The sequence below is a fragment of the Ovis canadensis genome, chromosome 7 (genome assembly GCF_042477335.2).
Source record: "Ovis canadensis isolate MfBH-ARS-UI-01 breed Bighorn chromosome 7, ARS-UI_OviCan_v2, whole genome shotgun sequence".
Taxonomy (NCBI): Eukaryota; Metazoa; Chordata; class Mammalia; order Artiodactyla; family Bovidae; genus Ovis; species Ovis canadensis.
The window spans coordinates 25,793,545-25,819,896 of NC_091251.1; the positions used below are offsets into that span (position 1 = coordinate 25,793,545).

The 26,352-nt window shown below is 44.6% G+C and overlaps 1 protein-coding gene across 2 annotated transcripts in view; it reads left to right on the plus strand.

Moving 5' to 3' along the window:
- MAP2K1 (mitogen-activated protein kinase kinase 1) overlaps nt 1-26,352 on the plus strand; it is a 73,550-nt gene that overhangs the window by 23,369 nt on the left and 23,829 nt on the right. For both annotated transcript variants that reach the window (XM_069597640.1, XM_069597641.1), the window contains exons 2-5: nt 12,935-13,145; nt 14,409-14,555; nt 21,778-21,855; nt 22,408-22,459. In XM_069597640.1, the coding sequence (XP_069453741.1) occupies nt 12,935-13,145; nt 14,409-14,555; nt 21,778-21,855; nt 22,408-22,459 (488 nt within the window). The remainder of the gene's footprint in view (nt 1-12,934; nt 13,146-14,408; nt 14,556-21,777; nt 21,856-22,407; nt 22,460-26,352) is intronic.

The following is a 26,352-nucleotide window of genomic DNA, read 5'->3' on the forward strand; positions in this document are numbered from 1 at the left end:
TATTTTTGTTTATTTCAGAAAAGCATCTCGTTGATGTGGCCAGCTGTTTGTTTCAGAGCACATTCTCACTGTGTTCATAACAGTCTTTTGTAACACAGGACAAGAGTATGTTTCCATTTAATGCATGTGAGAGAGCTTACTCAAGGTTAGATGACCAGTTACCAGCAGAGTTGATGGAGGCTCTAGGCCTCTTGATTTCAAGTTCAGGGTTATTTCCATAATCTTGGTGTCTTTTGTTAAGACTGTGGTTATACGTTGGAGGTAAATTATTGACAGAGGGTGCAATTCTGCAAATAAAAAAGCCCTCAGGGATTCAGTAATGCATATATGAAATGAGATAGCCAAACTGAATTTGGTGAACTTCAAGCATAGCTGGAAAAGCAACTATCATTTATTAATGTATTGCGTAGATAGCAATAATATGAATCAGTGTTGGGTTTAGGAATCGGCTGCAAGACTGTGGTTTAACAGGAGAGAAGCGCTTCTGTCCTTAAAATGAGCTGGTATGCGAGATGGACTCAATTTGACTGTACTATCAAAGGCTTCTTTGAGCCAGTCTTTGAAACAGATAATGAGAGTTAATTATCTAAGAGAATTCCCCAGTGGGCTTCCAAGGAGTTGGAAAGTTGAACTCAGTGGTTTTTAGACTTCAGGTTTCTACATCCTCTCAAGGAAACCAGTATCTTCTGAGTTGTGCAGTTCTTGACTCTTTCTGTGATGATTCCAAACTTAAATTTCTTTTAGGTTGATGTATAGTTGACTTACAATATTGTGTAAGTTTCAAATATACAGTGCAGTGATTTGGTTTTTTGGCAATTGTATTCCATTATAAGTTTTTACAAGTATTGGGTATAATTTCCTGTGCTGTAGGTAGTAAGTCCTGTTGCTTTTCTATTTTATGTATTTCTGTTCGTCTCTCCTAATTTGTCCCCCTCTCTCTATATCTGTGAATCAATTTCTGTTTTGTATTGGATTCATTTGTATAATTTTTTAGATTCCACATATAAGTGATGTCATATAATATTTGTCTTCCTCTGGTCTGATCTGTTGCGCTAAGCATGATATTCTCTAGGACCATCCGTGTTGCTGCACATGGCCGCGTTTCATTCTGTTTTATGGCTGAGTAATCTTCCACTGTATACGGGCACCACATGTTCTTAGTTAAGCCAGTTGCCTGTTGATGGGTGCTGGGGTTGCTTCCTTGTCTTGGCTATTACAAATAGTGCTGCTATGAACATTGACGTGCATGTATCTTTTCACATTAGAGTTTTCTTCTTCCCAGATGTATACCCAGAAGTGGAATTGCTGCATCATAAGGTAGCTTTGTTTGTCTTTAAGGAACCTCCATACTGTTTTCCGTGGTGGCTGCACCGGTTTCTGTTCCCACCAGCGGTGCAGTGGGGTTCCCTTTTCTCCACAGCCTCTCCAGCATTTATTATTTATAGACTTCTGTTCATAGCTACTCTGACCAGTGTGAGGTGATGTCTCATTGTGGTTTTGATCTGCATTTCCGCAACTATTACAATATTGAGCATCTCTTCATGTGCCTTTTAGCTATTTCTGTGTCTTCTTTCAGGACATGTCTGTTTAGGTCCTTTGCCTGTTTTTTGATTGGGTTGTTTTTTTTTTTTTTGATGTTGAATCGTATGAGATGTTTGTATATTTTATATATTAACCCCTTGTCAATCGTTTCATCAAACTAGAATTCTTTACTTCTCTAAATGTCTGCTTTGAATGAGCACATTATTGGTGATTTGACCGCAAAAGTGCATACTTAAATTGCATTCTGGTCAACTTGTGATATCTTGAATGTATTTTAAATGTTTAAATAGTAAAACAAGTATTCTGATGGCAGTTTTAGAAACTAAGATGCTAGGCTGCAGTTGATTGCTAAACCATAAACAACATCCTCAGGCATTTTAGGCTGGTGTGTTAGGGCCACTTGTTAAAAATTTTTTGATTTGAGAGTTTTTATGTTTTATTGAGATATAATTGACCTATGACATTGCATAAGTTTAAGGTATACATTGTACGGATTTGATGCGTTATATATTGCAGCATGATTACCACCATAGCGTTAGTGAGCACCTCTGCCACATCACATAATTATCATTGCTTTTTGTGTATGTGTGGTGAGAACATTTAAGATCTAGTCTCTTAGCAACTTTGAAATATATAATATAGTATTGTTGACTAGAATCTCTGTACTGTGCATTAGATATGCAGAACCTGTCCGTCTTCTAACCGCAAGTCTGCAGCCTTTGGCCGGCATCTCCCCATTTCCTCCCAAACCCAGTCCCTTAGCGTGAAGCGCTGTGTGCCTCTCAGTCTTGCTCCGGCTCAGCCTCCAGCCTCGTCTGGGCTCTCTCCTGGGCGCACCTGCTCTCTGATCACTTGGGACGGCTTGTAACTTTCAGCGCTCTTTTGTTCACTCTGATGCCCTAGCCTGCATGGAGTGCTTTTCCCTCTGCTGCAGAAACTGATATCCTTCAGCTCTGTCTTCAGTGGGCATTACACTTTCTGACTTTTGCTTTCCCTTCCTCATCTTTGATGGAGTTGTCTTTTTTTCTGTTCCCATGCCTTGCTGTGCCCGCCTCAGTTTCAGCACTGTGGTCTCCTTTACCCTGCAGTCGTTGCTGTGCTTGTTAGTACCCTTCCCGGTGTTTGGCTTGCACTGTGATATCTGTCTCTCTCTGTCAGCTCTATATCTCTGTCTCCCTGTCTACACACACACACACACACACACACACACAGCCTGGAGAGGGCAGGACATTGTCTTCCACACCACACACACACAGCCTGGTGAGGCAGGACATTGTCTTCCACACACACACACAGCCTGGTGAGGCAGGACGTGCACACACACACACACACACAACCTGGTGAGGCAGGACATTGTCTTCCACATACACACACACAGCCTGGTGAGGCAGAACGTTGTCTTCCACACACACACAGCCTGGTGAGGCAGGACATTGTCTTCCACACACACACACAGCCTGGAGAGGCAGGACACTCTTCTGCATCTGTACCTCCCTAACCTCTAGCATAGGTGGCGCCTGGCACACCGTGGATGCTCCATAATGAATCTGTGTTGCATTTTCACGGCTGTAGACAGCACAGCTGTAACCTAGGTATCTGCTCCCATTCCTGACACCCTGCCCTCCTCTAGATTGGGGCAGTCCTGGAGCTTTAGATTCTTGAGGTCACTTCTGTTTCTTTGGGACTCACATTTCCCTTTCTGTGGTTTTTCTCTTCTTTTTGCTCTGTGTTGAACCAACTTGGAATTTGGCCCCCTTTCTTTGGTTTCCATCAAACAACAGTAAGAGCAGAATATACACAGGGCTGTTTGTGTCCATGGCAGAGTAGACTGAAGGCCTGGGGCGGGGAGGATGTATCGTAGCAGTAAAGGCAACGTGAACTTGGGTGGTCTGAGGTTGAAATGGCCTCGGCCACTGCCATGGTGCATCCTTTTCTTCCTCTCTTGCTGCTTCACAGCCGCTCCCCGTAGAAGTCTCTCCCATTTTATTCTGCAATATAACCCATCTCTCCAGCTCCACCCCTGTGTGCTGCTCAGGCCTGCTTCTGCCTATGCCAGAGCTCAGGAGCAGGCCCTTCTCAACTATGGGCCAGCCTTCCAGTCCTCAGGTATCCTCCACTCTGAGGGAATTTGTTACAAGCACACTTATTTCCCCACCCTTCACCTTCTTTGAGAAGACAAAAACGAACACTGTCGGTTTGGGTGTTCATTAAATTTCATTCTCTCTGGTCTATGATGTTACTTACCAGCTAGGTTTTGACTCTGCCGGACCAGTTGCTCTTAAGTGGAGAGCCTGACTAGTAGTTTAGGAAGTTGAGTGCGTCCGTAAACACGTGTATGGACTTCTAGCCCTGGTCCTGAGATCAGGCTTCCCTGAGATGGCTAGAGGGACCTAGGCAGTGAGATTTCCCCCAGAGGTGGTATATGCTCATAGGTGAGGTTTGCTGACCTCTCTTGTCTGTACTTTGAGCAAGGAGAAGGATGTTGCTGTAACAAACAAGTTGTTTGTGTTTTTAAGGGGAGAAACAGGTCTGGAGAAATGAAAATTTCTCCACATGAACTAGAATTGGAGCTGTGTTTTGAGTGCTGTGTTTTTTTTTGACTACATCTTCCTGCTTCTGGGCACTAACTATTGATTTTTTTTGCCCTGGGGACTCAGCTGTCCTCACCGTTTTGGGTTATGAGGTCTGAGATTGTGGTCACGTTGGATCCTTTCTCCTTGAAGAGCGACCTGCACCTGTCATTCACAGAGCAACGTGGGCCATTGTTATGCAGGGAGTTGCTAAAATGTCTTTCTCTAGAACAGGGAACTGTCGTTTAGTCGCTAAGTCATGTCTGACTCCTTTGCGACCTCATGGACTGTAGTCCGTCAGGCTCGTCAGTGGGTGGAATCACCTGCAGCATTGTATTAAGGCCGCTTTCACCAGTCTGTCCTTTCAAGAACAGTCAGCGAGTCCCATTCGGTGGCTACCACCAGACCGAGCGCCACCTTTGTTTTTCTGATGGTGACCACCGGTTTATTGGATTTTCTGCCTAGGTTATCCTTGGTGCTTTCTTTCGTCACTTTCTGCCCCTTCCCTGCTGGCTCTGTTAGGGCCACCAGAATGTTTACTGCTCATCCCATGTGGACACCTGGTCAGTGTCCTATCTCTTCCCTGCCCTCCCCAAGCAAATTGGGTGTCAGCCTTGGATGTTCCTCTGAAAGAAGTTTCTTTTTGGGTAGATTTAATTTGCTGTCCTCTCAGGGATTTTACCTTTTAGCTGAACACACTTCCTACTTCAAAGTCACTAATGGGTAAAAATACCTGGTGTGAGGGATGAGCTAAGTTAGAGATCTGTTTGAAGGACATGAGCTCTTTAGCTGGTGTGGGGGAAAGATCAAACTTTGGAATTCCAACCCTAGCTTTGGTTAAGTCACTTAACTACTTCTGGCCTCCATTTCCATGTCTGTAAAACAGGAACAACATACCCATTTTTAAATGTTGTGAGGATTAGGTGAGTTAATGAGTATACTATGACTAGCATTTAGGAGCTCATCTCTTAACTGAATCTAAATGTTCATTCTTTGTCAGACTGTTATATCCCTCTCTTGTCCCTATTAAGTAAAGGTGATGCATACCTTTTTGTCCTCAGTCTTCTGATCTTTTTTTCTCTCCCTCCAAACTCGATCTCTTTTTTCTTTCCTCTTCGTACCACTACAGAAGACTGGTCCTTCGGAAATTAACTCACGTGTGGCTAATATGAAACACATTTTGTCCACTGGGGCAGGAGGAAGCATAGGCTGTCAGTTCTTTCAAGCAACAATTTGACATGCCCTGTCTGATTCAGGATGTTGTTCAGTGTTGAAGAAGTGTGTGTGAGTGGGTGATCCTGTCACTCCAGAGGTTCCTGTGTGTGTGTGTGTGTTTCAGCATGCCTGTCTGCAGAAACATGCCATGGGAAGGTTCTTTTTATGATTTCAGAAGACTGTTTGATTCCAAGGATGAAGTTGGGTTGTTTTTTTGAAGGATAGGAATATGTGATTATTATTTATTTCTTTTAGTCAAACTCATTCTTTTGACTTTTAAAAATATTTGTTTATTGGCTTGGAAGCTATTTGATTTAAAGTGAAATTGTGATAAACATCTGTCCTGACTCTCATTTTCTGATTTTTTTTTTTTTTTTTTTTTTTACTTTTAAACTATTCTCCCAGTGTTCTTTGCTCTTAATATTCTTACTCCCCGTTCTGTACCATAGTCTATATTGTAGACCCTACTGGAATGCCCTTTCTCCTTTTTCGCTATCTAAATTTTATATGTTCTTCTAGAATCCTACAAAATTACCCTGATTACTCAGCATATTCTGAACTACAGAGCCATCTGTGTCCTAGGCTCTTTGTGAAGATTAGGGAACCTGAAGGATAGTCTTTGCTCGAAAGTCTTTTTTGGGAGTGGTGGTGAAACCAGTAAAGGCAATAAAGGTAGTGTTTAACAACATTGTGCATTTTTTTACGCTATTGCTTATTTATTGCATGAAAACATGAAAACGCAGGGATTTCATCAGTAAAATGGGGCTAGCAGTGGCAGTTGTGCCATGGTGGTGGTAAGAATTTAGGTGCTTATCCATATTTAGCAGAATACCTGGCATACAGCAGGTATGCAATAAATCAGTAGTAGGTACTATCAAATCACATATTATTCTTATTAACCAACGATTACTGACAATACCATAGCAATATTAAATATTTATTTACCACTTTTGGTGATTCCAGTGCTTTTTTTTTTATATTGCACTTTCACTTAATCTCTGAAATCACCTTTTATTTACCATCACATCATTGTCTTAATTTGCCCTTCTTTGTCTGTATTCCTTTCACTATTCACTGAGGGCCTTGTAGTGTCAAATGGCATGCATTCTTACCAAAGACCTGGGGAGATGAAACAATCCTGTAATACAACATCAAAGGTCAACAGGCTTATTGGCAAACTGGACAGAACTGAGGAAAGAATCAGTGACCTAAAAGAAGGGTTCATAAAAACTATCCAAGCTGAAACACAAAGAGGAAAAAAAAGAAAGGAAATCAGAACAGAGCTGTCAAGACAGATTGATCTGATTATCAAGAGATACTGAGATTGAGAAAGAGAGAGGAGATAGAACTGACTGGAACTTTTAAAGGAATTCGCTTGTGTGATTGTGGAAGCCTGTGAAGGCCAAAAGCTTCAGGGTAGGCTGGCAGGCTGGAGACCCATGAAAGAGTTGTACTTTGAGTCCAAAGGCAGTCCGCTGGAAGAATTCTTCTACTGCTGGTAAGGCCCATTCACATTATGGAAGGTAATCTGCTTTACTAAAAGTCTACCAATTTAAATGTTCATCTCATTTCCCTCCCACACCCCCCCCAAAAAAAAAAAACCCAGAAACATCCAGAATAATGTTTGATGAAATACATTGGCACTGAGACCCAGCAATGCTGACACATGCAATTAACCATCATATGTCCCTTCCTAGTCACTACCCTCCCCCCACAAAGGGTAATCACTTTTTAACTTTATTTGTTTTTGCTTTTGGATTTTTAAGAAATTGAAGTATAGTTGATTTACAGTGGTATGTTAATTTCTTCTCTACAGCAAAGTGATTCAATTGTATATATCTTCTTTTTCATATTCTTTTCAACTGTGGCTTATCACAAGGTATTGAATGTAGTTCTCTGTGCTACACAGCGGGACCTTGCTGTTTATCCATTCTGTGTTGTAGTTTGTATCACTGTTTAGCTTTATAATAGCATAGGTTAGTTTTGAATTCTGTATCGATGGAATGACATAGTATGTATTCTTTTGTATCCGGTCTCTTTCACAGAGCCTGTATGCGTACTCTTAGAATTTTATTCCCTTGTTAGATAACCAGCCCTTCCCAGTGCCTGCAGGATGGAGGTTGGGGGGCCACAAGCTTCTCCCTGCCATGTTGTCCGGGGCTGGCCGTGGTCGGCGCACCTGGGTGGGCTGCGCTAACACAGGTGGGCTAGTCCAGGTTGGAGTCTGGAGGTTGTGAGCTGTGCCTTTGGCCCCTTGGCCTTCCTCAGCCAGGCCCCTTTTCCTCTCTTCTTGCCTTTGTAGCCCCTGCATCTCCTGCTGTCCGTGGTTTGGCCATGTAGAGACCCTGGATGCCAGTTCCTCTCTTTTCCCCTCACATTCCCCCTTTCCCCTCACCTCCCCGGTTGAAGCTCTTCAGCCCCTCAGTCCAAATACGCCCTCCCCCTTATTCTGCCCCTCCTCAGCTGGCTGTCATGCCGATAGCCTTCCTTTGAGACATCTAGACCACTCTCTCCAACCTACTCCCCATATCCTTTTTTTAAAATGGGTGTGGAAACCAAGGATACCAGAAGAGGAGGCAGCTCCCAAGACCTCTCAGAGGGGGAGTGCATAGGATGTAGGTCAGGGGCACGTCCTTAGTCTCCGGGGGCTGTTCCCCTTCTGCCTTTCTGTCCCTCTTGCCTTCCGGCCCTGCTGGCTGAATTCCCCAGGAGGAGAAGTTCACCGCTCCTTGGGCTCTCTGGTGAGGAGACCCAGCTGCACCGGGGCTCCCCCCGTCCCAGCACAGTGAGGGGGTCACCCCCTGCCCTTCCCTCTGTGCTTCCTCCTGGTGGGGGTGGGGCCAGCCGCCTGCCGCCGCCGCGCTCAGGCTGGTGACAGACAACGGGCTGGTGTTTGGCGTGCGTCTGTGGCTCAGTTCTGTTTGGTGTGGGTCAGTCTGATGACCCTATTCCTTGGTCTGGACACTGCCTCCCTCCTCCTTTCAGGTCAGCGTCCCTCCTCCTTTCAGGTCAGCTTCCCGTTGCAGTGACCTCAGAGTTGAAGGTGGCAGTGTGGGGCCTTGACGGGAACTCTGTTTTAGGAGTTGGGAGACCTGCCACCCATGAGCCGTGGGACTTTGTTCTCTTTGGACCCCCGCCTCCTCACTTGTGAAATGGGTTGGATAAGGTGGTCTTTCCGGTCTTCCCTGTGCTGCCTTGTACACTGCTTCTTGATGTGAACGTTGAGCCAGGAGTGAAGGACTCCAGCTGTGGCAGTGTAATCAGGCTTAGCAGATGGGTGAGTTGAGAGGGAAGGACATGTTCTGTAGGCTCGTCCTTTCCCCCACCCACTTCATTGTGCCTTCCTGGTGTTTCCAGAACGTGAATGACAACCCATGTTTTTCTCCAAGTCCCTTGTCTTTCTTCTGTGTTCCCATTGCAAGCCTGTGCTCTTGTGTCTGGATGAACTCGTTACTGACAGCCCTGGTGCAGAATTCACGTTGCAGTGTGGGGTCCCCTTTCTGCTGTAGGCAGTGTGCGTGCTGGGGGTCGGAGCTATTGCAGCTGCTCCCTGGAGAGGGCTGGGTGTGTCAGAGATGTATTGTGCGAGGCTCCAGGTTCTTTTCTTAATCCCTAGTCCTGATATTGCTGATTTCAGTTAAAACCGAAGATTGTGAGAGAGGCTGGTTCTCATCCTCTGAGTGTTGGAGATGTGTGGTGTGGTTGGAGGTGAGGGGCCCCTCTCTTCCTATTTCCTTTGTGTGAAGCATTTCACCTTGGGAGGGCACAGATGAGCCCTGTTGAACATTATCTGTTCCCCGTGCGAGAGGAAGCAGTACTGAATGCTGATATCTTAGTGATTGATTTCTCTTCAATGAGTCGTGAACGTCGTTTTGTGGCCAGGACTTTCCTTTCACCTTCAGATAAAATCTTTTGCCTTTCATTCTCTGAAATAGGTTTTAAAACACTTTTAGAGACTTTTTAATAATTTTTAAATTACAGGAAATTAAATTACAGGAAGGACAAAAGATAGGATTTGGAGCCTGCTGTTGATGCTGTGGCTTCTCCTTGTCTTCCAGCCCACTCCCACCTGCCCCAACATTTGTGTAGAATGTGTCGAAATGCCTGTATTTTGTCCCATTAGTGTTCTGTTTTGATCCTGTCCTGGTGAAGTAAGCATCTTCTTACTCTCTTTTATAGGAGAGAAAACAGACTGTCGAGTTGAATGACTTGTTCATGGTCACCCAGCGAGTTGATGCCCAGTTCAGGATGAGCATCCAGGATTTCTGATTACGGTGGCTCATTAATTTGGTGACACTGGTCCACCCCCAGTCGTCAGGAAAGTCTTGCCACCGTAGCTTGTAGTTTTTGCCATGTCTCCTCGCTCCGTGGCTCCACTCTCTGAAAGCACAAACCAGAAGCTGGGTCCTTAGCTGATGGAGTAGGCGGAAGGACCGTGAAGCACAGGAGGGAGGGCAGGGAAGAAGGTGGCACAAAGCCCAGATTTAGTTTTTCTTCCTCAAAGTGGGAGAATTCCTTATTTCTGCAGAGTCAGAAAATGAGCAGAGTCAGCATCCCTCCCACCTTCCCCCCCTCCCCCTCCTCAACCCCCAAATGGGTATGGCTTCTTGTGGCGAGTGTTTCTCACAAGGCAGTTGTTCAGATTGACATACAAGGGAGACAGGATGGCATCCGAGGCAAAGTCCTTTTCATGCAGGGACACCATTTATGCCATTTTTTCGTCTGATTGAGCCCTGGTGTGTTAAGTGAGCCACCCTAGGATCTCACCCATGTTTGCAAGTCACCACCCTTGCAAGTATGGAACTTTTTGAAGAGGTAATACAGCATCATGATTAAGGTTAGAGATTCTCTCTGCCCAGGTTTGAATCCTGGCTCTGCCACTTACTAGCTTACAACCGTGGAAGAGTTACTTCCCCTGTCTGTGCTTGAGTTCACTCTCTGTTGTAACTGTAGGGGTGTGGATTAATATATGTTAAACACTCAAAAGAGAATGCGGTGTTATTAAGGAGAGTGATGATCTTTTCATCTAGCCCCACTTTCTTCTCTCCCTCATACATGCTCAGTGTGTGTGTGTGTGTGTGTGTGTGTGTTCTTTTTTTCTGGCCGTACCATATGGCATATGGGATCTTAGTTCCCCAACCAGAGGTTGAACCTGTGCCCCTGCACTGGAGGCAGAGAGAGTCAACCGCTGGACCCCCGGGAACGTCCCTGTGTGTGTGTGTTCTAGAGAGCTTTTCGAGTCTGCATTTCCAGTCAGGCTGCTTAGCCTCCAGGCAGCTGTAACCTCATCCAAGTTTTAGCTGTGAGGTCTGTCTGCATTTGGTGTGTGTTTCTAAATGTTGTCATCAATGGACTCCTTTGTGGAGAGACCTTAGAGAAAGGAAACCAGAGGGTGTGAGCTGTGCATTCCTAGCAGCTATGGTTCCAGCGCCCCTGCCTGAGGGCCTGAGGGCCTGAGAGGAGCATGAGGCTGAGCTGAGCCTTTAGGATGAAGATATTGACCACCTGTCTCAGTCTGCTTGGGCTACATCACAAAATACCATAGACTGGGCGGCTTACATAACAGAAATCACTTTTCTCCTAGTTCTGGAGGCTTGAAGTCCAAGATGAGGACTGGTTGACTTGCCAGCATGGTTGGGTTTTGGCGAGACCTCTCTTTCTGGCTTGTAGACACTGCTGTCTTGCTATATCTTCACACAGCCTTTCCTTGGAGTGTGTAGGGGGAAGGCCACCTCTTTTACAAGACTATCAGTCCTATCTGAATAGGGCTCTACCCATATGACCTTGGAGAAGGCAGTGGCACCCCACTCCAGTACTCTTGCCTGGAAAATCCCATGGACAGAGGAGCCTGGTGGGCTGCAGTCCATGGGGTCGCTACTAGTGGGACACGACTGAGCGACTTCACTTTGACTTTTCACTTTCATGCATTGGAGAAGGAAATGGCAACCCACTCCAGTGTTCTTGCCTGGAGAATCCCAGGGACGGGGGAGCCTGGTGGGCTGCCGTCTCTGGGGTGGCACAGAGTCGGACACGGCTGAAGTGACTTAGCAGCAGCAGCAGCAGCAGCAGCAGCAGCAGCAGTATATGACCTTACTTAACCTTGATTAGTTTCTAAAAATCCTCTCTCTAAACACTGGGGGTTAAGGTTTCAACTTACGAATTTTTAGGGGACGCAGTTCCGTTCATGGCACCAGCCTTCTTCCCCGCAGAGTTACCCAGTGAGGAAGACTGGGAAAGTCAGCCTCCTGTCCTCTTTGGCCCCGTGTACTGTGTTATTTGTAAGGCAGTACTGCAACCTCCCATACACTGGGGAGGCATAGGGTCTCCCTCTCCTTTTTTTTTTTTTTCTCCCTCTCCTTCTTAAGGTTTGGAACATAATGTGAACGAAGAGTGGAAGATGATGCTTGCTCTTACCCTTCAAGCTCAGAGTGGTGTGCCTGTTGAGGGGAGGGGTCACCAACTTTCTGATGTGTAATGACTGCCTGTCTTATCATCCGTGTTGTTTGTTTAGACTAAGGACAAAAATGAAACAGTAGAAGCGCTCCTTACCACCCTTCTCTTCACAAGCTCCTAGGAGGTAATGAGCGCTTTTTAGTTCTTTATGTAAAACACACTAGCAGGCTGCTCTCTGCCATACCCACTCACTCTGGCATCCACTGGTTGAATTATGTGCTTACCAAGAGATGATTTGTTCTCAAAGTCCTTTGTACAGTTATAGCTGGAATTGTAATTTATGTATTTAAATATAAGATACACTGATGAAATATGACTGCAAACGAAGTGGTTTTCTTTTTTCTCCCTCTGTGAATACTGGTTAAGAGCTGTGGAAAGATTCAGTAAGTCCAAGTCAGTAAAAAAAAAAAATTACTGTCAAATTAGGTGAGCATTAAAATGGGAGAAAGTCATCCGACTCTTAAAGTTTTATTAAGAGTATTCTGTTGGCATTTTTACTCCACTTTAAAGAATTTGGAAATGATGGGCACTGTGCTCTCTTCTGGTTCATGTAAGAAAGGTGATGTGGCGCTCTTACTCAGAGAAGGTGGTGAATGAATGCACTTTTATGTTTGTTGCAAAAATAAAAATTTTAGGTATATCCCATTTGCTCTGTTTTGATTCACCTTGTTCCTGGTCTGATCACATGGAGAAGAAGGGTTTCTGTTGTGATTCAGGTTAGAGCCTGTTTCGATGATGTGCTTTGGTTTCAATTTAGTGATTTTAGGAAATAGATTGTATTTTGTTTATGGTGTTGTAAAGCCACCACTCGTGGGACTTTTTGACACTGGGGTTTTAAGGCAGAGCAAGGTGGCTCACTCTGGATTTTAGTAGATTCTGTGGTTCCTCTTGTAGGCCCAGAGCCTATTGAGAGAGAACTCATTCCCTTATTTTACAAACGAGGAGACCAGGCCTTGAGACGGGAAGTGTGTCTGTGATGAGCCGTGAGGGTGGTGGAGTGGAGGGGGCAGAGCCGCAGCGGGTGAGACCCTCCCCGAGCCTCCTCTGCCAGCTCTCCCTCTGGCCCCAGCGCTGGAGCTCTCCACAGCAGGAGCGCTCCTCCGGGTGGGGTTCTCTGATGCCAGTGTTGACCTGTGCTCCCCGCTTTGGGACAGGACCAACCTGGAGGCCTTGCAGAAGAAGCTGGAGGAGCTGGAGCTCGATGAACAGCAGCGGAAGCGCCTCGAGGCCTTTCTGACCCAGAAGCAGAAGGTGGGGGAACTGAAGGATGATGACTTTGAGAAGATCAGTGAGCTGGGTGCCGGCAATGGAGGTGTGGTATTCAAGGTCTCCCACAAGCCGTCCGGACTCGTTATGGCCAGAAAGGTGAGGGCACTTTAAAAAAAAAAAAGGGCTGAATCAAGCTTGCCTTGGTAGACAGGTAATTGGATTATCTCTTAGAAGACCTAGGGGCCTGGAGACAAGGGTGGAAAGAAAATTGACTTTTCATTCAGTACCCTTTAGTGCTTTTTGAAGTTTGAATTCATGTTATCTGTTAGATTACAGATAAACACACTCATGTTGTGTTAGTGTATTTATCCCAGTCCCCAGACTGGAAAATAATAGCAAGGGACCCTTTGTTAGCTTTCTGGGTGCTCTGGAAAGAAAGCTGAGATGCTCATTTGCCATTTTTCAAGAGCAAGGGGTGGCTCCATTTACCCAGCTCCAGGGGCACACCAAACATTGACTTCGTGTTGTTTCTCCGAGCTCCACCCCTGCCCATGCTTCCCCTTCATCTCCCTGCAGTACGGCATCTTGGCTCCCCACCCTGGCATGCAGCCCTTGAGCTGGACTTCCCGCCCTGGTGAGCCTGAGTCCTCCTCTTTCCGGACAGCAGATTTGGACTCTTCCATGTTTTGCAGCACACCATGTTCATTTCTGTCCACATATTTTTGCTCATGCTGTTTCTTCCATCTTTTCAAACACTTCCCATCTTCAAGGCCCACCTCCTGTCTAGCTTTCACCAGCGCCCACGCTGATAACCACTGCTTCCGTGTCTTCTGACACTCATTGTCCATGGCTCTTTTTAGAAGCTCAGCCTTATTCGGTAACGATTTCATGTTTTTGTCACCTGTCTCCTCAGCTGAAACAAGGGACAGCATGGCGGGGCGGAGATAAGGAGGCCCCCAGGGCCTTGGCTAAATCCCAACCACATCAGGCTCCCAAGGTCAAGGGGAAGTATCCTGGACAGCTTAGATTGGCAGACCCAGTTCCTCATACCTTTCTGGTCCTGCAACCCTTGGGTATCAACCAAGCCTCTAAGGCCACTTGCCCTCATCTCTCAGCTTCCCAGGTCCTTTTGTTCTTGGGAGCGAAAGGGCCCCTCTTCTTCAGTCTTGGGTCCTGGGAGCGGAGGCACAGCTGTCCCTCCCCTGGGTACAGCCCCTCCAGTGCCAACACCTGCCTTGGTATGTTGGCACTCAGTATTCTAGCTGGCCAGTAACCTGTTTGCTGAAACTTGCCTGTTTCCTCTCTTCCTACGTCTAAGAGCTTAAGCATTTAAGAAAACTTCTGTCTGTCCACCCACCCACCCCTCCATCCATCCATATATGTTTAAAGCTTCTCTTCCTTGGACCTTTTTTTCCTCAGCTAATTCACCTGGAGATCAAACCTGCCATCCGGAACCAGATCATAAGGGAGCTGCAGGTTCTCCATGAGTGCAACTCGCCGTACATCGTGGGCTTCTACGGGGCCTTCTACAGCGACGGCGAGATCAGCATCTGCATGGAGCACATGGTATGTGGCAGCCTGGCCGCCTCTGAAGAGCGGCCTGGGAAGCTGGGGGCTCCGGTCTGACCTTTGCTCTGAGATGTGACCTGAACGATTACTTCCTTGTTCCTCCCTGGATCCAGATCACTGTCTGGGGCATTTAGGAAACCTGACTGTAGAAGCTGGATTAACCAAGAAAATGACAGGCCTCCTTCCTAAGTCCCTGTCTCTTCAGAGAGGTGGCAGCAACCAGGTGTCCCTAGGTTGTACTTGGAGCACATCTCTCAGTTTTCTTGATCCCAAGATTTTGATGTGGGTAAAGCCTGGTTAATGTAGTTTAAACCCATATGTTACATGCCATGCTGTGTACTAGGTACACGGTTCATGGGTTATGAAGATGAGTGAAGAGTGGGTGAGGCCCTGCTTTCAGAGAGTTTATCACTTGCTATAAGAGCAGGGTTAGCAAAATTAATACTGATGAACTAATAGTTATTGGGTATATATCATATTAAGCACCATCCTAAGCAAATTAATATTATATTTCTACAAACACCTTATTGAGCTGGGTACATTATCTGCATTTTACAAGTGAGGAAACTGAGGCACAGAGAAATGGAATAACCAAATCAAGGTCAGGCAACTGGTAAGTCGAATTAGTAAAATTTGAAGCAAGGCTGTCTCACCCCAGTGTACTTTGTTGAGTCCACTGGATAGGGATTGGGGATCTCTTTCCATCCTTGACGGCCAGAATTTCAAACAGAGAGAGGCTGGCTTCAAGGTTGCTAACCTTTTCTGTCCCCAGTAGGCAGCATGGCCCAGGGCACTTTGGTATCTGAGATGTTGATTCATAATTCCCTTCTTCACAAAAATCCAAGCAGACACTTTGTTTTGTTTGCCATTGTGTCTCCAAAGCCACAGCAGGTGCTCAATAATTATTTGTTTATAGATGTCACTTTCTCATGACATCTTGGAAAGTTTTTTATCTTTCTGATTCTCCGTTTCCTCATCGGTAAAATGGGCATTATTATACCTGCCTTGTTGTGGTGAGGATTAATTAAAATAAAAGATGTATCAAGTCTTCTGCCGCACTATCTGACTCAGAGTACACCTTTTGCAGACTCTAACCTTTGCTTTATCCTTGCTGGAGCTGACAGTTCAAAGACCGAGGCTGATATGACCGAGTCTCCCTGCGCCATGGGTGCTCTGCTTCCGGTCCCTGCCTGTGTCCCTCAGCAACTTCTCTGCCTCCTTCCTGGCTCCTGAGAGCCCTGCCCTCAGCTCTGTAATGAGAGCCCCAAGGCCTGGTCTTAATAAGCTCTGGGAGAACCCTCCCAGGATGTTTGTCCCTTGCCGATGCCCCTGTTATCGTGAGCATCTTTTCATTTTAATGATTAAGAAATGCCATACACTGGGTTTCAGGCATGTGCGGACTCTCTTTGCAGTACCATATGGAACGTAGGTTCTGAAATATGTCTTTGGTGCACCTGAAGGTCCCTGAGAAAGCTCTCATTCCTTTTTGCTTCCGCGAGAGTAAAGCAGCCTCTGTGGGAAGCGTGTGAGCCTTTCTGGCTTGGTCTCAGCCCAGGCCTGGGGTGCCGATTATTCTCAGCCTGGTGGGGTGGGGAAGGGCAGAGGGGTGGGGCTGCTGCTTGTCCCTGGCGTTTCTTGTGCTCTTTCTGCTGATGATGGTTGGTTTTCCAGCTTTAGCCCAACAGTTGGATGAAAATGTGTAAACAGCAGTGGAGGTCCTTGAAAACTAGAAGGGTGAGAGGGTGGAGGTGATGGTGATCAACCAGTGGTAAAACAGGAAAGGCCTGAGCAACCTCTTTCCCTCTTGGGTCTTGCTAAAATAACAGAGAATGGGTGGTGGCATGGCTTGACACAATGGTAACTAGCTTTCGCATCTTCTACCACTTGAGTCCTTTCCATGTTATGTGACTTATTAATCATATCAGCCCCGTCATATGACATGGGTTGATCCCCACCCCTACCCCAAGCTGGTAGATGGAGAGAGTAAGGCCTTGAGAGGTTTAGTAATTAGTCTTAAGTTTTATAACCAGTAAATGTCAGAGCTGAACTCTAACTGATGTCACTAACCAGATCTACCTTCTTTAAATTTCATATTGCCTCCATTATGCCATGTAAGTCATGTACTCTCTCAGGATTTTCTCATCTCTGCAGAAAAATGCTTGGCCTGGGTCTTTTCTAGGGACTGCTCCCCCTGCTAACCTTTTGTGTTTCTGTGGTTTTTGGCCCTCATAGCCAGTCAGTTCACTACATTAGTTATTCATTATGGAATCAGCTTCACATGCACTTATTTTCTTGCCTTAGTGCCAAGTGCCACATGAGCTGCTGCAGGGATGGGGACACTGAGATCAGTGTCCTGGTGAGGCTGTCACTGTGGACACAGGGGCTCTTTGAGCACCAGATATGTGGCACCTCGTGCCTGCTGTCTTCTGAACCATCAGAAATTCTTTCCTGAGTAACCTCCAACCCTTTTATTAGAGGGTAGCACAGAACTGGAGGTTCTTCTTGTAATAGAGGAGCCAGGAGGTGGTTTGTAGGTTTGAGCATGGTTGACCTCCAGGGTGCTTGCTTCAGAAGTTAGGATCAGGCCCTAAACATTGACAGTCAGTGGCCTCTTCATTTATCCAGATCCTGCTGGAACCTTTTTCAACTGGCCGTATGTGGCATCTTGCCACATGGTGTTCAGTCTTTCTGTTTGTCTTAAATTGACCTGTTTTGAGACTTCCTCATACTGGACCCCTTCTTTCTTCATTCTGGATTCAAGAGATACTCATCATAGCCTCGTGCTCCTTGCCCATGTTCAGCCTTTCCCTCCCAGAGGAGGAGATGACACAGGGTGTCATGGGGGTTGGTACCCATTCTCTTAGCCCATTTCTAGTAGCTACAGGTCAGTTGTTTTCCCCCATGAATTTGGCTCCCTGGGGAGTGTGAGATCCTCTCACTTAAGTCCTCAAAACAGAAGGTGTCTCGGGAATTACTTGAGGAGATAATTACCTGGGAAAGCTGAGCCTGGGAAACTGGCTGTCAGAAGCTTTCTGGGGCCAAGCACAGTGTAGGACACCTATCAGGTGATATGTGTTGACTGACTGATGAGGGAGGCCAGGATGGGGAGGGCATGGTCAGGCCTGGGGCTCAAGAGAGAGTTAGGGCCTCCTGTTTCTGGGGATACCTAGGCCCAGCTGAAACTGCTTCAGTACTAGTGGAGAGGCTTAGAGCTACCAGGGATGGGACCCTGGAAGGAAGCAGCTGTGGCCTGAAGTCTAAGCAGCCATGCCCCAGGGTAGCTTTCTGCTCTCGGCTGGGCACTCTCACCGCTTCCGTGGTCCCTGCGCAGGCCTCCTGCAGAAGAGCTCCTGCACTGGCTGCTTTGCCAGGACAGTTTTCTAATGGCTGCCTGCCGCTTCTCTTTGGGGATTTCTGCTTTGTCTCAGCTTCCCCATTTGAAAGGTGCTGTCATGTAGAGCTCTGTTCGTTAGCCATACCCCACCTTCCCAGGCTCTCTGGCTCTCTCTGTATCACAGTCTATGCATGATGTCCTTTGTCACTGGGATTTTCCCCCAACGCTTTACTATACAAAATTTCAGAAGTACAGAAAGTTGCAGGAATTGTGTAATGTACACTCTAAACCACCACCTCAGTTCTATCATTAACATCTTCCCGTGTTTGCTTTTATCACACCTGTCCATTTATGTATTGCTCAGATAGTTTATTGGGATGCACTTTAAATTTGTCATCAGCATGCACTGAGCCCTATCTTCTTGATGCACTTGGCTAGGGCTGACCTTTTCTAGAAAAAAGCTACGTTTGTACTGCCCAGTCTGGATTTTGAAACCCAGAGGGTACCTGGATGCTGCCTGATCAGAACAAGAATGTTCTTGTCTTTGGGGAAGTAGACTCCTGCTCAGGGGTAGCTGAGCAACCAGAGAGCTGGGAACTCAGGGTTGATGCTTCGAGCTATTTTTTTTTTCCCATAAAGCATTTGTCTCTTCTATAGAAAACCTTCACAAAAGCACCACTGACTTAGTTAATAATCAGCTTCTAAAAATAAGCCCAGTTTTCAGCAGCGTTAGTCAGCGAAGGCAGGTCCTTGGCAACTGCAGTGGAATTGAAAGGTTGGGAGGTGAGTCGCAGGCAGCACTGGGTGAGCCGCACTGGGGTTCATGCCTCTTAAATCCTGCTCCTCCCGTTGCTCATACTGTAACTCTGCCTGTAGTATAGAAGGAGGCTAAAGGGAGGAGAGCCAGCATTTCTTCCTTGTTAACAGAAATGTTTACTCTACCAAGGTACTTCGCTGGGCTGCCCTCTGACCTGGCAGTGGAACCTGAGAGCGTTTTCTGCCTTGTTTGCATCACAAATTTGGGCAGAGTTGCTCTGTTCCCTACTTTAAGTATACAGTCTTCCTTAATAATTAGGCAGAGTCATTCAAACAAAGGGTCTGAAATCACATTCACTTGAAAGCAAAATAGAAATAGCCAGAAACTTTCTGCACTGGAGTCCCTGTGCCTGTCAGTAAGGGAAATTGAGAGGTGCTGTGGCCTTTCTTGGAGCCTCCTGACTTGGGTGTGTTTACCTGGGCTGGGGTGCTGGCCTGATTTGGCCACCAGGGGCCTGTGGCATTGTGAAGGCAGCCTCAAAGCCTTTGAGCCAGGCTCAAAGGATGACTCAGGCACCCGCCTGGGTCACAGCCAGGGTAGGGCTCTCCCGAGGGCTCTTGGAAAATGTGTGTTTACAGAGACATTCTCTTTGGCTGTAAATTAATAATTCCCATCTCATAGCACATTTGAATTTTAGGTTGAATTTTGAAATCTTCCCCTGTGCTCCTTGGTTGTCTGACCCATCGTTAGGTAGTTGTGCTTGGGAGTTTGTTGTGATGAGAAGTCTAACATATTCAGGGCTGTTAGTATGCATATGAGTACAGACCTGTACTGTCTTCTTTTTTCATTAACATCCATGATCCATAGTTGATCTATAATAGAAAGTCATTGGTCCAAACTGTCCTTTCTGTAAGCATAGAATTTTAAGTTGATAATCTGTGTTTAGCATTATTTTAGGTAACTTTTAAAAATGATTTTTATTTACTTAGTTTTAATTTTTGGCTGCAGTGGGTCTTCACTGCTAAGCTTGGGCTCATTCTGGTTATGGTGTGTGGGCATCTCATTGCAGTGGCTTCTCTTATTGCAGAACATAGGCTATAGGGCATGTGGGCGTTAGTCGTTGGTGTTCAAGCTCAGTTGCCCTGTAGCATGAGGTGTCTTAGTTCCCTGACCAGGGATCGAACCCATGTCCCCTGCATTGGCAGGCAGATTCTTAACCACTAGACCACCAGGGAAGTCCCTAGGTAACATTTTTCAAGAGCTCTGTATCCCTGAACGAGTCTTGCTTATTTTCTCACTTCCTTTAGAAAGAAAGCAGTGTTCTAGCTTCCTAACAGATTTTGCACAAACTGGATGCTCAGTAAGTATCTGTCAATTGATTTATAGGTTTAATTCTCCACTTTCATAAATGAGGTCAATTTTTTTTTTTACTTTTAAAAGGTAAAACATTTATTGTAGAAAATTTGTAAGTCATAGAAAAGCGCAGAGAAGAAACTATTGCACAACAGAAGTCCCTGATAATCTTACTATATAGACTGGAGCATTTTGGTGATATTTTTGATATTCTGGTTTGGTGTGAGTATATGCACAGTTTAGTTTATGAGATTATGCTGTGTCCTTCTTTTATTTATTACATCATGCATTGCTCTCCAACCTTCTGTTTCTTGGCTGCATCGTAGAGGCTGGGTGGTATTGGAAGCGGGATCCCTGTGGGAATGTCTCTCTACTTATCCTACCCAGATCTCACCCTCCTCAAAGGCTCAGGTTCCGTATCACCCTTGTTGTGAACCCTTCTGTTGGCCGCTTTGTCCAGGGATCGCTTCCTCTGGATACCTGTAGTGATGTCTTTTCTCTTCATTTAACTGTTTTTTCCCTGCCCTATTTCAGAGGAGGATTTACGGTGCCTTGCCACTTTATGAATGTGTTCTGTCTTCCCAACCAGAAGGTATTATTTCCTGTCTTTATGGTTTTTTTAATTTGTAGTTCCTCACATATCCCTCTGCCTTACACAGAGGTGATTAATAGATGATAGTTGATGATGGTAGCTGCTCAGCGTAGACAGGATACTTTAGAAAATCAGTCTGAAGTTGTAGGAATCATCTCTGCTTCTGGGGTAGTTTTATATTGTGACTGATAATTGGCTGCATCCCAGGAGTACTAAGCAATTTAATGTTTCTCTGCTTATGATCTCGTTGAAACGCCCTGTTCTTGGGAGTCCCCTGGTGATGCAGTGGTTAGGATTCCACTCTTCCACCCCATTCTTTTCTCCCCTTGCTCCTCTCCTTTTGCAGGTATGGAAATCATGCTCATTCTTTGAGTAAGGTTTCAGCTCAAATGCTATCTTCTGAGTGAAGTCAGAATTCTCCCTTCTTCTCTGGGTGTGTGTAGCACTTTTACTATATACATTTATTCTGTTTTGTTGTGTTTTGTGGAGTGGTGTATTTCTCCTGCTAGTTTATAAATTTATTGAGGATAAGAGCTAGGTCTTTTTTGTATCTTTATCCTCCACAGAACCTCAAACAGTGCACAGTGCTTTGTAGGATTTGTGGAATGAATAATTACTTTCTATGGTATTTTTCTTTGGATTTTATGAAGTATAATTTGTTAGGATGATACCAAATGCAAGTTGTGACTTACATAATGGTGACAGTATGGCAAACATTTATTGAGAACTTACCATGGGCTAAATATTGTTCCAGGGGCTTTGGATGTATGAGCTTGGTTAATACTTACAATAGCTTTGTGCGTATTACAGTAGCCTTATATAATTATTATCATTCCCATTGTACAAGTTGAGTAACTTGGTGTCCACTAGATGGTAAGTGCGAGTTGGGAATGCGGATTCAGATAGTGTGCCTTTAGGGCACGCCTAGCCACCACTCTGTCAGTTCAGCAGAGTGAACCGCTGAATTAGTAACTCATGGGATGGTTATTCATAGGGTTTGAGTTATTAATCATTTGCTAGCTCCCACAATGTTTCACATTCGTATCTTATTTGATATCTGGAGCACACCTTCCTTCTAGGAAGATTTGTCATGTGTGAGATTTATTTTGCTGCTGAAGTTTAACACTTGAAAGAATAGTGAGAAACGCTATCACTAAATGGGCTCTGGTATTCTTGTTCTTAGGATGGGGGTTCCTTGGATCAAGTTCTGAAGAAAGCTGGAAGAATTCCTGAACAAATTTTAGGAAAAGTTAGCATTGCTGTGAGTATATTGACAAGTTTTTCTTCCAAGTTCTCTCATTGATAAATAGGAAAGGGACAAGGAGGAAGGTGGGAAGTTGACAAAGGGAAGTTTTCTAAGAAAAGTTAGATTTCTCACTAGAATTTTCTTATCTGGATTCTAGATACAATATCCTCTCCCTTTCACTAAAACTAGCAACCAACTTTCTGTATGTTAAAATCTATCTTGAAAAATAGGACAGGGTATCCAAAAGAATTCTCATTTTTGGCATCAGAAAGCCTCTTTTTAGATTGCAGATTAAAAAATGAATTCAGGCAAAGTGTTTTTTAAAATGTAAATGATCTAAACTTGCAATTATCAATTTTGCTTAAAAATCATATGCTAGATACCATGTAAAAGATGGTTTCTTAATAAGACAGATGAAGAAAATCAAAAGAGAAGAAAAATAAGGGAAGAAGGCAAATTTGTGATGTTAGATGAAGTATTTTCTAGATAATTTTTAAATAGAAAGGTTGGATATTTTCTAAACACCACGATTTCAGTTTCCCTCTTTTTACATTTCCTCTCACCTAGGTAATAAAAGGCCTGACATACCTGAGGGAGAAGCACAAGATTATGCACAGAGGTAAGAAATTATTTGCTAGTTGTGATGTTTTGGATTTTAGCTGAAATCTAAAAATTGTTGCATCCTCTTTTATGTTTTGTTTGGTATAAAAGTCATTTGCTGGTATTTTTTATTTTTACTGTGACTCTTTGTTTAGTTTGATGTCTGGAGCAGTAAGAACCACCCTCTTTTTGCCATGTGGTGTGCCTGAATATTATGTCAGTATACATATGCCAGCATATTAAAAAGCAGAGACATTACTTTGCCAACAAAAAGTCCATCTAGTCAAAGCTATGGTTTTTCCAGTAGTCATGTGTGGATATGAGAGTTGAACTATCAAGAAAGCTGAGCGCTGAAGAATTGATGCTTTTGAACTGTGGTGTTGGAGAAGACTCTTGAGAGTCCCTTGGACTGCAAGGAGATCCAGCCAGTCAATCCTAAAGGAAATCAATCCTGAATATTCATTGGAAGGACTGATGCTGAAGCTGAAACTCTAATACTTTGGCCACCTGATGTTAAGAACTGACTCATTTGAAAAGACCCTGTTGTTGGGAAAGATTGAAGGTGGGAGAAGGGGGCAACAGAGGATGAGATGGTTGGACGGCATCACTGACTCGAGGGACATGAGTTTGAGTAAGCTCTGGGTGTTGGTGATGGACAGGGAGGCCTGGTGTGCTGCAGTCCATGGGGTCACAAAGAGTCGGACACGACTGAGTGAACTGAACTGATGCCTGTTACCTGAGACTGTGAAAGACATAGTCACCCAGTACACACAGACCAGATCCCCAGCTGGAACTTAAGTTACCCAGCCCTCGGTGTCCTTGGCTGCCCACTGGACTAGACTGTGAATAGGCCCAAAGCCATGACTGACTGGATATGAGTTTGACTCTAAAGAAACTCTGGGTTTTATAAAAGTATACATACGCTTATCATATAACCGTACCATTCTTAGATATTCAAGATAAATGAAAACGTGTAGATAGACTCCTATGCAGATATTTAAAGCAGCTATATTCATAGTAGAAATAACTAAAATATTCTTCAGCAGGCCAAGAGATAAGCAAATTACAGTATATCCATACAATAGAATGTTACTCAGCAATAAAAAGAACAGACTCTTGACACCCATAGTTTTTAAAAATTAATTTATTTATGGTTGCTCTGGGTCTTCATTGCTGTTGGGGACTTTCCTTGGTTTTGGGGAGCAGGGGCTACTCTTCGTTGCTGTGCTTGGCCTCTCACTGTGGTGGCCTCTCTTGCAGAGGAGCATGGGCTCTAGGCATGTGGGCGCAGGAGTTGTGGCACACAGGCTCAGCAGCCCTGAGGAGTGTGGACTCCTCCCGGACCAGGGGTCAGATGCATGTCCCCTGCACTGGCAGCCAGCTTCTTACCTTGTATCTTGTCTTATTCTTATTTCACTGTACCACCAGAGAAATCCGACGCATGTAGTTTTGACGAGTATCAAAAACCCTTAATGTTAGATGGAAGAAGCCTGACACAAAATAGTATAGACTGTCTCCATGTATGTAAAATCATAGAGGAAAAAACACAGATCTTCAGGGACCGAAAGTAGATTGGTGGTTGCCTGAGGGCTTATGGAGAGATTAACATCAGTGAGGCCTGAGGAAACTCTCTAGGGGTGATGAAGTGTCATATTTAGATTGTGGTGGAAGATATGTGGATATATGCATTTATCAAAAGTTAAACTTTCTGATAAAGTGGTTGCATTTTATAGTATATGTGTGTGTGCTAAGTCGATTCAGTTGTGTCTGACACTGCGATCCTGTGGACTGTAGCTTGCCTGGTTTCTTTGTCCATGGGATTCCCCAGGCAAGAATACTAGAGTGGTTGCCATTTCCTCCTCCAGGGGATCTTCCCAACCCAGGGATCAAACCCACATCTCTTCTGTCTCCTGCATTGGCAGGCGCGCTCCTTACCACTAGCGCCACCTGGGAAACACTTGATAGTATATAAAGCCCTTTATATCTTAATGAAGTTTATTTTTTAAAAAAAGATGAAGCCAGAGGAAAGACAAATGGAAAACAGTTCTCTGGTCATGCCCCTTTAGCTGCAGTGTGCCTTAGCACAGGTCTAGGAAGGGATGGCAGAGGAAAAGCATAGTGGACTGGTGGGATTTACTGCCCAGCTTGCGAATCATTCTGTATTCCCAGTGTTAGTCACTTAATCGTATCTCTTAGTGACCCCATGGACTGTAGCCTGCCAGGCTCCTCTGACCTTGGAATTCTGCAGGCAAGAATACTGGAGTGGGTTGCCATTTCCTTCTCGAGGGGATCTTCCTGACCCAGGGATTGAACCTGGGTCTCCTGCATTGCAGGCATATTCTTTACCATCTGAGCCACTAGGGAAGCTCTATGTACTATAATACATTCTAAATTTTAGAATAGGTGTTTTTTTTAATTAAAATTTTAAATTGTAAAATATTTATAACATAAAATTGATCATTTTTACCATCTCAAAATGTACAGTTCAAGTAGAATAAAGAAAATAATGTACAGTTCAGTGATATTAAGTACATTCACATTGTTATGCAACCACCACCGTCAGTATTCTTAAGATGCCAGATTTGCTTTAATGTATCTGTAGTTTCAAAGACATCCCATTAAAAATCCCAGTAGCCTTTGCAGAGTTGATAAATTGTATCTAAAATTTAAATGTAAATGCAAAGGACCTAGAATAGCCGAAACAACCTTAAAAAGGTAAAACATGGTTGGGAGACTAAGACTACTGGACTTTAAGGTTTATTGTAAAGCTATAGTAGAGTGTTTGTGTTGGTGTGAAGCTAAGCAGAATAGATCAAATAGAACAGAATGAAGAGTTCAGAAACAGATGCGCACATATATAGTCAGTTGAGTTTTGACAAAGATTCCAAAGTAGTTCAATAGAGGAAGAAGAATTTTTTCAACAAATGATGCTGAACAATTGGATCCATATGCACAAAAATGAACGTCTATCATTTCCTCACACCGTATACAGTAATTAGCTCTCAGTGGATCACAGGTCTAACTGTATGGGTTAAAAGTCTAAAACTTATAAAAGAAGACACAGAAGACTATTTTAGTGACCTCTGTTTTAGCAGAGTTTTAAAGTGGGACACAGGGGCTTCCCTGGTTCTCCAGTGGTTAAGAGTCCGTCTACCAGTGCAGGGGACACAAGTTCAATCCCTGGTCTGGGAAGAGCCCACATGCCCCTGGGAAACTGAGCCATGCCCCACAAGTACTGAGCCTTTGTGCTGCAAGTACTGAAGCCTGTGCACCCAGGGCCTGTGCTCCAGAACAGGAGAACCCACCACAGTGAGAAGCCCGAGAACCCCAACAAAAAGTAGCCTGTGCTCATCGAAATTAGAGAAAGCCCATATACAGCAGCGAAGACCCAGCGCAGCCAAAAATGAATGAACAAATAAATAAATTTTAAAAGAGAAAATGGGACACAGAAAGCACCAACTGTAAAGCAAAAATCAATAAGTTGCACTTCATCTAAATTAATAACATTTGATTTTCAAAAATGCTGTGACAAAAATGAAAAGGCAAGCCACAGACTAAGAGAAAATATGGGCAAAATACATATCGATCAAAGGACTTTATTGAGAATATTTAAAGACCTCTTAAAACCTAATAAAAAGATAAACAATGCAATTTCAAAAAAATGGGTAGGGTCTTCCCTGGTGTTCCAGCGGCTAAGACTCTGCACTCTTAATGCAAACTCCCAGGGTCGATCCCTCGTCAGGAAACTAGATCCCACATGTCACATCTAAGACCTGGCACAGCCAAATAAGTAAATAAAATAAGTGTTTTAAAAATGGGTAAAATATTTGAAGAGTCACTTTACAAAAGAAGATACGAGAATGGCAAATAAGTAAATGAGAAGATATTCAACATCATTAGTCATGAAGGAAA